The following is a 13,286-nucleotide window of genomic DNA, read 5'->3' as shown; positions in this document are numbered from 1 at the left end:
TCTCTCTCTCTCTCTCTCTCTCTCTCTCTCTCTCTCTCTCTTTCTCTCTTTCTTTTCTTTTCTTTCTTTCTTTCTATTTAACACTTACAGAACTAGTATTCCACAGGACACTTTGAGTAACTATGCTCTGAGTCCATAAATATAGGGGTAAGTTAAAAAACATGTCTCTTTCAGTAAAATAGAATGAATAAGGTTAAGCCACATGTCATTCGATGTGCCACATAAGACACCATAGGTCAATTGAGGGATAATTTATATGGAATCTAAAGTTATGATTATTTAACTATTGTACTTTCCATTTCTTTTTTCATGGAAAGAGGAGTTGCTAAAAGACACTTTGGCAAAGCAAATATGTTGTGATCATTTCAAATTGATGTGATTTGTAATATAACTAACTGGGCAAGCAACTTAAAACTGCTGCTACTGCTGTGTGCCATCCATTAGGTTCCAACTCATAGTGACCCTGTATAGGGTTTCCCAAAGCGACTGGTGGGTTTGAACTGCCAACCTTGCAAATATTAGTCCAGTGATTACCCTACAGTGCCACACCAGGACTCAATTTAAAAACAGTACTTGTGGAAAGACTAATCACAGGCTGACCTTTAATCACTGGCTAAAGAATTTTCCTCTCAAATTCATTCAGGTGAGTAATATAATGGTGTTGCTGTTGTTAAGTGCCATTGAGTTGGTTCTGACCCATAGCGACACTTTGTAGGGTTTCCAAGGAGCAGCTGGTGAGCTTGAACCACTGACCTGGCAGTTCAAATGGCTTTGCAGTCTGGTGCATTAACCAACAACACCACACCAGGACTCCCTGTACATATTGTCAGGAGGGACTAGTCACTGGAGAAGGATCTCATGTTTGGTAGTGTTGAGGGTCAGAGAAAAAGAGGACGACCCCTAGCGAGATGGATTGGCAAAGTAGCAGCATCAATAGGCTCAAGTATAGCAACAATTGTGAGGTTGGCCCAGGACCAGGCAGTGTTTCGTTCTGTTGTGCGTGGGGTAATCAGTCAGTACTGACTCAATGGTACCTAACAACAACAATCTAGTTAATATTTTCCATTTCCAAGAAAAAATAGTAGTATCCCCTTATTTTGAAAATAATGTAGTCAATTGACATATAAAGAATAATGAAAATATTCTAAATGTCACTTGAGACCTAGTTTTTCCTTTCAAATTCAAGCATTTATAATAATGTACTCAGAAAAATGTGTATTTAAACATAGTAAGCGTCCTTATTTATGTCATCATGATTTACATGTTTTCAAAAAAGGATTAAGTCCTTTATTTCCCTTGTCCCATTAGAAGTCCCATGTTTCAAGGGAATTGAACTCCAGTAATTTGCAGGGCTTTTCCTGCATTTTTTTTTTTTTTTTGCTTATTTCTCAGAAATGCCTGGTAAATATCACATCTATTTGTTATGCAATGAACTCAGAGACTTTGGTGAGACCTGTACTAGTTACTAATGTGAACAGAACACAAATGCCACATGACTCAGTGCTTTTAATACATCTCACCTTTGGTCTTAATGTAAGCTACACACCATCTTGCCAATTTCACTGCCATTTGGCATATTTACTGTGAGCACCAGAAAAGTAGATGAGTGGTTTTACGAGCAATAACCATGCACCTCTAATAAAATTATTTAACTGCGCACACTCAGAAATTTCAAATTTGAAACAATGTAAATAATTTGCAAAACAATATAAATGTTACCAGCTTATTCCATTTTGGAGAGGGATTAATTTCTGTATTCTAATTCTATCTATAGAAGATACATATCCTAGAGCTTCCTAAATTATTGTCCTGATTATTTCAGTTTGCCTGAGAGACATCTTGGTGACATCTCTAAGGCCTGCAGAGCAGCAGTTCTACCTGAGCAGCATAACAATGCAGTGATGATGATTAGAGGAAAACATCTCCCCAGATGGTCCCTACAGGGAGAGCCAGTCATCCGCTTTATTTTAAAGTTCACAACTTATTTTTTAAACAGCCTTCCTAGCTGAAAGACAATCTATTTTAATATTTGAGATGACATTTTATCATTAGAAAGAATCAGATTTTAAGTAACCAAGTGTAAAATGACAGATAAAAGCAGGAGCAGTTTGCTTAGCAGTTAAAGATGACATGCCCTTCTTTTATTTGGGAGGTGGGACAAGAGGAAATTAAGGATGATCATATAAAGGCTCATGTTTGGAAGGTTGGTAGTAAAATCACATGGGATAGAAGGGAAAATAGCAGTTAAGAGAAAACTACCCAGTATCTGAGATCTGCTATCAGAAAACCATTTTGTTTTGTTGATTCTATTTGAAATAAGACAATCAGAGGGCAGATGATGGTTTCAGGTTTAGGGCTTAACATTTAGCCATTTCTTCAATTTTCTTCCTTTCTAGCTAAAAAATTTAGTATTCTGGAATTCTCTATAATTGCATTTGTTAAACAGAGGTAATCTTGGCAACACAGCTTAAGTCAGATAGAACAGTGATAACTTTAAATTGTACTACAAAGCATCAAGTTTGAGCCTCGTGAAATTTACTCTTAAAAATTTATGTTAAGTGAGCTAAGTCTCTGTTACAAATCAGGTCCAGCTATTCAAAAGCCCTTGATTCTCAGAGTTTGGTCTCTCAAGAACTATGTAAAATAAATGAAAGCAATTGAAGATAGTTTAGAAACCTTCTTCTTCACTGATGGTCACACCCGCTAGTTTGCATTTCTCAACACATTCTTCTTGGGCCAGGCCATCTGCCGACAAGTGGCATTCAACACAGCTCCTGTAAACATTATTTAACAGAGTTTATCAGTTCATGTTGGTGAAAAATGGATATACAGGCTGAAATAATGTTTTAATGATGTCTTTATAGGTCATGCTGAGACAGGTGCAGAGGGGGCCCAGAAATCAGGATTAAACATGAGCCAGTTATTGACTGAAATCTTGTGACAAAAATACTGAGGAATGTCAAAGCCTGTTCCACTCCTTGCTTGAGCAATGATAAAAATGTACAGGACACACCTAGGACCCATTGCTAAGCAGCCACAGCCTGCCATTAAGGGAGATCACCCATAAAAAATCAGTATTTTTGCTTCCTTCTGTGATATTTTACAGTTTGGACTGGTTTACCTAATGCCTTAGGCATAATTTTGAGGAAACAACCTTCGACTTGTTCTGTGGGTTAATGTGCCAGACTGCAAAGCCATTTGAACCACAAAATCAGTGGTTCAAGCTCACCAGCTGCTCCTCAGAAACCCTATACAGGGTCGTTATGGGTTGGAATCGACTCGACAGCAGTTAACAACAACAACAACAACCATAGACTGGGGCAAAGTGGAATGCCAGTCCCTGGGAGGAGTCTGAACTAGGGTCCTGAAGAACCATGCATGCTCAACATCCCAGAATAAGTTCTGTCTACTCCTATCGACGGCACTTAACAACAACAACAACAACTCCTATCAGAGGCCTTTGCCGTGATGTCCTGGATGAGATTTTTTTTTTTTTTTGCACTTCACTCAGTAACTGACATATATTTTCTATGAACCAGCCTTGATAATGACTACTCACTTATTTATCTACTTTTGATTGGATAAGTAAAAAACTAACTGATGTTGATGTTAGATTTAGCTTTGTTTTCATTTTACTTTTTTCTTAGAGAGACTTTATACTGATAAAATATGATGAGAGACTAGAATTTTCATTACAGAATTGGTCTATATTTTAACAAGAATTCTAAGAATGATGACTGGTGATCATACATAATAAATGATTACTTTTAAAAATCACTTATTTGGTAATTCTTTTTGTATGAGTCCAAGCCATGCTAGTGTGTATTTTGTAAAGCTGAGAACCACAGCCTAGATCTTCACTAACACAGGCTTTCTAATAAAAATAAAATAATAACAAAAAGTACAGTTTGGACCCCAAATTCATCTATTGCTTAAAATGGCTTTACAAATAACCTTAAATAGCAAAAGTTTTCTTAAAGTAGACACATCATGCTACCTCTCCCTCAATCTCACCATGGGATGTACACTCTTCCAAGAGCTTGTACACTCCCACCCTCACCAAGTCTCAGCAGATAATGTACTTACTTAGACAACCCTTCTCTAACCCTTGCATCAGTTCATTCTCTTGCAGTGGAAGTCTCAGTATTTTTCTACAGGAAGGAGTTAGTAGCAGCAATCTACTTCTGGGTGGGAATAGAGAACAAGCATAGACTATGTATTGGGGAGTGACGTGGCTCCATAGGATAAGCACTCGACTGCAAACCACAAGGTTGGCTGCTTGAGCTTACCAGCCACTCCAAGGGAGAAAGATGAGGATTTCTGCTCCTGAAAAGGTTTTAAAAGCCTCGAAAATCCTATTCAGGGCCACAATGATTTGGAACCAATTCGACGGCATTTAATAACAGACTATATATTGGAGTTCTGGTGTGGCACTGTAGTATAAGCACTGGATTGCTAACCATAAGGTCAACAGTTCAAGCCCACCAGTTGATTCCTGGAAACTCTACATGGGTTGATATGAGTCCGAGCCTGCTTGATAGCACTTGGCAATAATAATATCTCTGGTAGCATAGTGGTTACAAGTCAGGCTACTAACCTCAGGGTCATCAGTTCGAAACTACCAGCTGTTCCACAGGAGAAAGATGAGGCTTTCTGCTCCCGTAAAGATTTACAGCCTCAGAAACCCTGTACAGGGTTGTTATGAGTCGGAACCAACTCCACGGCACATAACAACAACAATATATTTACTTGGAGATGGTTGTTGTTGTTGTTAAGTGCCTTCAAGTCAGTCCCCACTCACAGCTACCTTGAATAGGGTTTCCAAGGAGCAGCTGGTGTGTTTGAACCACTAACCTTGCAGTTACCAGTCTAGCACTTATCCTTCGGTGCCACACCAGGACTCTGGTAGAGATGGTAGAAGCATTAAGACCCTTTAGTCCTTTGTGCAGCATTACTTATGGCTGCACCAGCAAGTTTGATAGCTCTATCCTCTGGAATATAGTTCCATAAAACAAAGCCAAAAACCCCAAACTTGTTGCTGTTGATTCCAAATTATACGTCACAGAGTAGACTGTATACTTCATAGGGCTTCCTCTGCTGTAATCTTTATGGAAATAGACCACTAGGCCTTTCTTCTGCAGTACTACTGGAGGGGTCTGAACCATCAACCTTTCAGTCAACAGCTGATTATTAACCACTTGGGCCACCCAGACACCTATGTTGTTGTTGGTTGCCATCAAGTTGATTGCAACTCATGGCAACCTCACATATGCAAAGTGGAAATGTGTCATAGGGTTTTCAATGCTGCTTAGAAGCAGATTTCCAGGTTTGCCTTCCAAAGTACCTCTGGATGGGTTCAAAACTCCAGCCTTTCAGCTAATAGTCAAGTGCTCCTCAGGACACCATGCCAACTGGCCATTAAGTTGATTCCAACTCCTAGTGATCCTACAGAATAAAGTAGAACTGCTTCATAAGGTTTCCAAGAATGTAAATCTTTACAAGAGCAGACAGCCTCATCTTTCTCCCATGGAGCAGCTGGTGGGTTTAAACCACTGACCTTCAGGTTAGCAGCCCTTTGCTTCACCCACAGTGCCACCTCACTAGACGCTCAGCACTTGTAAAGTCAAGAACTGTATCTGTTTCAGTCATCGCTGCAAGCACATGGCCTAACACACTTCTTGGCATGTTGTAGGTACTTCACATCCATTGGATAAATGCAATAATGGGCTTATCATAATGATGAAATGACTGTTATAACAGTGAATAAATGTAAGAATGGATTTATCTCAACACTAACATAAACACCCAGATGATAATTTCATTTCATTCCCCAAATTCAAACTCTCTTGATTGCTAATTTTATATTTCTTAATCATGACACTTAACAACAACAACAAAATCAGACTTAAGATCAAATCAAGATTACAAGGAAGACAAAATAATAAGAGTATTAACAATAGAAGAAACAAATCTTGAAAGGATATTTTATATTAAATCCAGTTCAAACAATTCTAACCATTTTTCACATTTCTGTTGACATATGTCATAGTTTTCCAGGTTACATGGACAGAAAACTTTAGACACCTGAATGTTATGTAACTGCTTAGTGAATATTGATTCTCTTATTCTGTTTATTTCAGAAATGCAAATCTCACCATTTTGGGTTTCGGAATTAATAAAAACAAGGACTACTTAAGCCTATTTGCTGCATAGTATATTATACAATGTATTATCATGACACAGACAACTTGGAAATTTCTTGACTTGACCTAGAAATTTTGTGCCAATTCCATTAAAAAGCTAGCTACCAACCAGAGGCAGAGTTTTCTTATTAGAAAATATGAAAATGTATTTTTGTTATTTTTCATATGGTATAAAAGAAAATACATTACACAACAGCTGTGTATAATGAACAACCAAAGAAAAACTCCAAAGAACATGGGTGGTGGAAAAAAAAAAAACAACAAAGAGGGAGGGCCTAGATCATCTTTCTGTCTCTTTGCCTCTATGAGTCTGCAGATAGGACAGAATCAGAAAGGTCAAGCTGAAAACTTCTAGATAAGAAAGAAGCTTGTCTGTTTCCCTTAAAAACTCCGCCTGCTTGGGGTGTCATCAGTCTACCTCCAGGGCATTCCTTATGTGTGGCTGGTATTGTAACCCAGAGGCCATCTGACATTATCAGTGTGGGACATCAGCTCAATTCCTGATGCTAGATTCTCCCTGGAGAACCAGGATGAAAAAAAAAGCCAGCAAAGTGAGAGGCTGCCGTTCCAGGCTGAGGATCACAAGACCCCTGCAGGCTTGTGTGTTATAATGGGTGCTGGGAGAGCTAGCTCCAGCAAAAGCCATCTGAAGTCTGAGTTTATAAAATGGCTTTATAACTTTGTAATGAAGCTACCAACAAAAGGGACTGAAGAAAGTGGGGGACATTACCGTTTAGAATTACAAGGGTCTCCACAGGTCGGACATCGTTCGCAGGCTATTCCTGAGGCTCCGGGGTTCGTGCACACGCATTTGCCACAGACGCAGTCCCCTTGCCCGCTGCAGAGCACCCCATCTTCAGAGACGCAGGAGTCAGTGCTGGTGGTACAGTTACAGTACTCGCCTGTCCAGCCACTCCTGCACACGCATTCGCCACAGTCACAGCGGCCATTATCTGCAACACAAAGCACCCTAACTTCTTAAGGCTGAAAACAATACATGGATTTTTGGAACCATCTTTTCTTTTTGTCTTTAAACACTATCAAAAAAGGTTGAAGAAATAAAATATAATAAAAAGTGAGTGTGTGTGTGTGTGTGTGTGTGTGAATGTAGATAAGCTTTATGAAATGTGTTCTGCCAGCTATGAATATTTATCAATCTTGCCTCTTAATGGAGGGCTAGCTTGATAACTTGAGGTTATAACAAACAAAATGCATGATCAAGTGAAATAAAAGAATCCAGAAAACCTGCAATAGCAATTCTATATATACATATGGAGTCCTGATGAAGCGTTGTAGGATAAACACTGTAGGATAACTGCAATGTCAGTCTGAATGGCAAGGTTGACAGTTCAAACTCACCAGTCGCTCCTTGGAAACCCTACACAGGGTCACTGTGAGTTGGAACCAAGTTAACGGCATTTAACAACAATATATATGTATATGTGTTTGCATATATTGCTGTTGTGATTGTTATGTGCTGTTGAGTCATTTCTGACTCACAGAGACTCTATAGGGTTTCTGAGAAGCAGCTGGTTGGTTTAAACCACCAACCTTGTGGTTAGCAGTCCAGTGCTGATCCTACAGCATCATACCAGGAGTCCAATGAAAGATAAGTGTCAAAATTTATTGGAACCCATGACCTGAAGATATGTGAGCATTTAAGCTATATTTTATAACTTCCATAACTCATAATTGAACTAATTAATTCGAAACTAAGAAGAAGTGATTTCAGACCAAACCATTAACGTAGGGATACTATAAATTGCAGTTTCTTTTTATTTCTTCTTTAGTAAAAAGGAAACCTACTTTCATGATAGGTAGAAATTTCTATATTAGTTTATTCTGAAAAATTATTATGACTTAAAAATCTTGTCAAATGAAATGCAGCATTTCCAGATGCTTTAAGAATTCTGAAGTGTATCATGGTATAGCGAAGATACTTGGTGGAAATTTAAAACAAAAAAGTCCTACCTGGAGCAGTAGAAAAGGACCAACATGGCAAAAGCACAAGGAGCTCCTTTCAAAGCTCCGAAACCTTCCCGCATTTTGCTGGCCTTCCAAAACTATCACCATTGTCACATAAGATCCTAATTCACATCCTCAAGCAACCAACTATCTAAGGTACCCGCTCATGCAACAATGAGAGCAAAATCTTTATAATACCTTCAAGCAGAGGCAAGATCGAGAAAAAAATGATCACCCTCTTCTCTGAGGGGTAGAACTTTCTGGAATACCATGGAGTCCTTGTGTGGCGCTCTTGGTTAACGCACTGGACTGCAAAGTCCGCTTGAACCTGGAGGCCTGCAGTTCAAGTTTCCAGCTGCTCCTTGGAAACGTTATACATGATCGCTATGGGTCGGAACCCAACTCGACGGCATTTAACAACAACAACAGCAACAGCAACATGAACAATAACTGTAGTCACAAGAACTTTGCGGTCCAAATCAACTTTGGAGTCCAGCGCATTAACCCACAGCGCCCCACCAGGACTCTTTAAGTGCTTACAGATGGATAAAACAAGGTAAATGAAAAAAAAAAACCCCACAGGATTACAGATCTTCAGAGAAGCAGCATAGTATAGAGAATATTGTTTGTAAAACAGTGAGCGCAGCTTGAACTGTGAAGCTTTAGTGTATTTGTTCTGCTGTTGCAAATCACTACCACAGCAGCGCCGTGTCTGTTCACAACGTCAAGCACAGTTTGTATTCTCACACTTAACGGCAGTGCCAGGTAAACAGTAGGGAGTCCATAGTTACTGTTGAATTTGAATAATTGCACTTACCTTTAATTGCACCGTTTTAAGAGACAGTATCTACTAATGGAATAAAATACTTTGAGACATTAATGAAAAACAATTTGCTTTTGAGAAATATTCATAGTTGAGGGAACTTAGGTACCCCACCAGAACATGTGTAGAGTTGGCGAGACATCACATGTGTCAGGGTAGAACTGCGCTCTATTAGGGACATGGAGCGGGACAGATGATCAAATCTTTCTTTTGAGGAGCCCCTAGGTGGATTTGAGCTTCCAACCTTTCGGTTAGCATCTGAAACACCACACAGAGACTTCAAAGTATCCCACAGTAAGAAAGAAATTGGCATTCAGTGAAGTTTTGAAATTTCAACTGAAAAAGTCCTTGTGTTTTCTAAATAGAATTTCTTCAGCAAACACCATGGCTGATCCAGAGAAAGGCACTCTTGTCAGACCTTCCTAACTAAAATACAGTCAGCTCTTTTTGAATTTGTTTTCAGTGGTATGCATGATACAAAACAAGTGAAAGACCATCAAAAACTGGTAGCACCAAGTTGCTAGACCAAATTACATTGTCTTACATGGCTTTGATCTAAGATTTAAAGTCTAAAACAGAAGTGATAGTATTATTGTCATTATATTTCATTTGTTTACACATAGGTGATAATTTCAGATGTTGTGAATGCATGTTTTTATTACAAAATATATATATTGGAAATGCAATCTGGAATTTTGCCAAATGTATTCTTTCTATGACATGGTGGCATAGCCTCTGTCTGGCTTCTTGTCCCTTATAGATTGGGTCTCCTTTTGCATTTTGTGAAAAGAAGACTTATGTGGGTTTAGAAACATACCCACTAAATCAGGAAACAAGCCACCAAGAGAAAAGGGAGAGAAATGAGTCCGAACAAATCCTAAAATGTTCACTTTTCCTAGGATGAAAAGTAAAAGGCAGCAAAGGGAACACCAGAATATAAATAATAAGAAAGTTCACACCTTGTGAAGAATGTAATCAACGTCACTGAAGAACTTGTAAGAAAATGTTAAATGAGAACCCAAACTGCTGTGTAAACCTTTACACAGTAAAATGCTACTTTAAAAAATAAAATGTAAAAGACAGCCTCAGAAAAGGAGCCTACTAGTAGCAATAGTAGCATTAGCAAAGAAGCAGAATTTAGAGACACTTCTAAAGAAAAATCAAATGGCTTTCACAAAGCTAGACACTCTTTGAGGCTTCTTTTTCTCAAAATTCTAAAAAATTACTCTGTTTAATATGTCCCTGAGACTATGGATCAAAAGCATCACTTGTTTAGTTTTCCATAAAGATAATGGCTTTCTGTTTGGAAAATCTTCCTGCTCACACAACTGAAAAACTGAGATGTTAGCACTTCAATTCAGCAGTTGATATTTCAAGTATAATACAAATGTAACATTAAAACATTTCTTTAAAAAAAAATTTTTTTTTTTCAATTTTCTTTAAAAGAAGTTCAAGCAACTCTTTCCATAGCCAGCTTCACCTATAAGGGCAAATCAAAAAAGTATTGGCACTAGGTTTCCAGTTCATACATGTGTAGGGCTATTCCAAGAAATCATGTTGAAACATGTCTCTGTCGTCAGTGGATGACTACAGACAAGTTCACTCAATAATACAGTCATCTTAGTCTTGTTAGGATGCCTTAAAAATTAAAAAAAAAAAAAAGGTCCAATCAAACCAGTGGCTTCTGAGAGGCTCTGTTGGGCCAGTTAAATTCAAGGCATAGAGGTCAGCTCAGAAGGTTATGGTGACAGCTTTCGGGATTCCAGAGGGATAGCATTTTTCTTTTTAAAAATTTTATTTTTATTGAGAATTGGTTGAAGGTTTACAGAGCAAATCCTTTGTCTATTCAACAATTCATACGCATCCTGTTTCATGCCATTAATTGTAATTTCCACACTAACATTGTTGTTGTTGTTAAGTGCCATCGAGTTGGTTCCAATCCATAGTGACCCTGAACAGGATTTCCAAGGCTGTAAATCTTTACGGGGGCAGAAAGCCTCATATTTCTCCCGTGAAGTGGCCGGTAGTTTCGAATTGCTAACCTTAAGGTTTGCAGCCTGATTCGTAACCACTACACTACCAGAGCACCTAACATTACTTGTCCTCTGTTTCCCATTTCCATTACTCCTTCTTACCTAGCCTTCCCTGCCCTCTGAACTTTGTCCCTGGGCAAAGCCTCTTTGATCTCAAATGGTTGATTATTCTATGGAGTGTGTACTCCCCAGTGTTACTGTTGACCTTACAGATCTATCTGCTGCTTGGCTGAAAACTGAGCCAAAGGGTGAGTTCAGTTCCAGGCCTGAAGGTCTCAGGGGTTCCACTAGTCTTTGTCAGACCATAAGCCTGGCCTTTTTTTTTTTTTTTTTTTAATGATTTTGATTTTTGTGCTACAATTTTTCTCACTCTATCTAGGATCTTCTAACGTGATATCTTTCAGAGTGCTCAGCAGTGATAGATGGGTTCCATCTAGTTCTTCTGGTCTCAGGGTGGTAGAGGCTAACAATTAAACTAATTGTTTGCATGTGTCTTCCATTCCCTTCACTCTTTGATTCAGGCAGGAAATGACCAATAATTGAACCTTAGGTGGTTGCTCACAAGCTTTTAAGACCCCAGTCGCTGCTCACCGAAAGATATAGGCATTGTTTTTGTGGACTATGTTATGCCAGTTGACCTTGGTATCCCCCAAGACTATGGTCCTGAGTCACCATGACCCAGTGGCTCATTTGCAAAGGCATAATCTGGTGGTCTTTCTTGAAGGACACAAGACAATCATGGGAGCTTATTATGAAGAAGTTTTCAGAAAATTGAAAACGCACTGTTAAGAAAAAGGCTGAGAAAGTTGCCCAGAGGAATTTTTTTTCCATTACAACAATGCACCTGCTTATTCTTTGACAGTCAAGTGTTGTCTTGCGAGAATTTTGTTGGGAAACCTTACCTATCATCAACCCTATAGCTCTGATCTTACCTTCAGACTTTTTTTGTTCTCAAAACTCAAAGAACATTGAAAAGAACATAATTTGAACCTCTTAAGACGCCCAAAATGCCATTCTGATGGAATATAAATAAAAAAGTGCATAATCCTTCATGAAAGTGTTAGAGAGATGGCAATACGGCCTTCAGAAGCATAGAGATCTAAGCGGAGAGGATGTTGAGAAACAATAGCTTCATATTTTAATATTTTTGTTTTGTCAAGTTTTCTATAATTTTGTTGCAATAGTTTTTTACTTATCTCAGGCATTTAATAAATAGTTGTGAAATTATTAAAAACCCTGAAAGTCTATTTAGCATTTTTGTGGTCTGTGTGCTTGACAGCATGCTTTTTCACTCTCTGTTGTTGCTAGGTGCATAGACCCTGAATAAAATTTCTAAGGAGTGACTGGTGGGTTTGAACCACTGACCTTGTGGTTAGCAACCCGCCAGGACTCCCTAGTGTCTTATTTTTCCAAATTAACAGACATTTAAGAGTTGGGTCAGATATCTAGGAGGCTGATCCAGAAAAGTATAAGTTAATAGAATTGAGGTTATATGCGATTTTGTATAACCAGAGAGAATGCATGTCTATCTTTTATCTATTCATTCTTTAAAATAAAAACAAGCCAGTTGCCATGAAGTCAAACAAAAGGCTAGAAGTTCAAGTCCACCAAAGGAATCTTGGAAGATTCTGGCAGTCTACTTCCAAAAATCAGCCATTTAAAACTATAATGGTTAGGGGTCTGTGTCAATTTGACTAAACCAGGATTTCCAGAGGTTTAACAGTTGAGCTGTGCTTATTCCCATGGTGATGTAGCCTAACACAGGCATAATTAGCTCAATGGTGAGTGGCTATGAACAGCCAATCAGTTGAAGGGCTGCTTCCTTGGGGGTGTGGCCTGCTCCCAATATAATAGATATGTGGAAGGGGCTCGCTCTCTTCTACTGGGGACCTGGGACTCTGCAATTTGTAAGCCGTTTCCTTGGTAATAAACTTCAAGTAAAAAGAGAGAGAGAAAGTGTGTCCTGGTACGATATTGTGGGCTAAAGCACTGAACTGCAAAGTCAGTTTGAACTGTAAGATTGGTGATTTCAAGCTCACTAGCTGCTGCTTAGAAACCCTATAGAGGGTCACTATGGGTTAGAACCAATTCAATGGCACTTAACAACAACAAACACACACACACACACACACACACATATATATATTATTGTTGTTATGGGCTGTGGAGTTGGTTCTGACTCATAGCAACCCTGCATAGGGTTTCCAAGGCTGCAAATCTTTACAGGAACAGAAAGCCTCATCTTTCTACTGCTGAACAGCT

At 38.8% G+C, this 13,286-nt stretch overlaps 1 protein-coding gene across 2 annotated transcripts in view; it reads right to left on the bottom strand.

Annotated features, from left to right (window-relative positions):
• Window positions 1-13,286, bottom strand: part of ITGB6 (integrin, beta 6) — a 109,691-nt gene that overhangs the window by 21,509 nt on the left and 74,896 nt on the right. For both annotated transcript variants that reach the window (XM_006872024.1, XM_006872025.1), the window contains 2 exons: window positions 6,934-7,156; window positions 2,677-2,774 (listed from right to left, as the gene is read on the bottom strand). In XM_006872024.1, coding sequence (XP_006872086.1) covers window positions 2,677-2,774; window positions 6,934-7,156 — 321 coding nt within the window. The remainder of the gene's footprint in view (window positions 1-2,676; window positions 2,775-6,933; window positions 7,157-13,286) is intronic.

The sequence above is a fragment of the Chrysochloris asiatica genome, unplaced genomic scaffold (genome assembly GCF_000296735.1).
Source record: "Chrysochloris asiatica unplaced genomic scaffold, ChrAsi1.0 scaffold00181, whole genome shotgun sequence".
In the NCBI taxonomy this organism is placed as follows: Eukaryota; Metazoa; Chordata; class Mammalia; order Afrosoricida; family Chrysochloridae; genus Chrysochloris; species Chrysochloris asiatica.
This window is presented reverse-complemented; position numbering and strand designations above follow the sequence as displayed.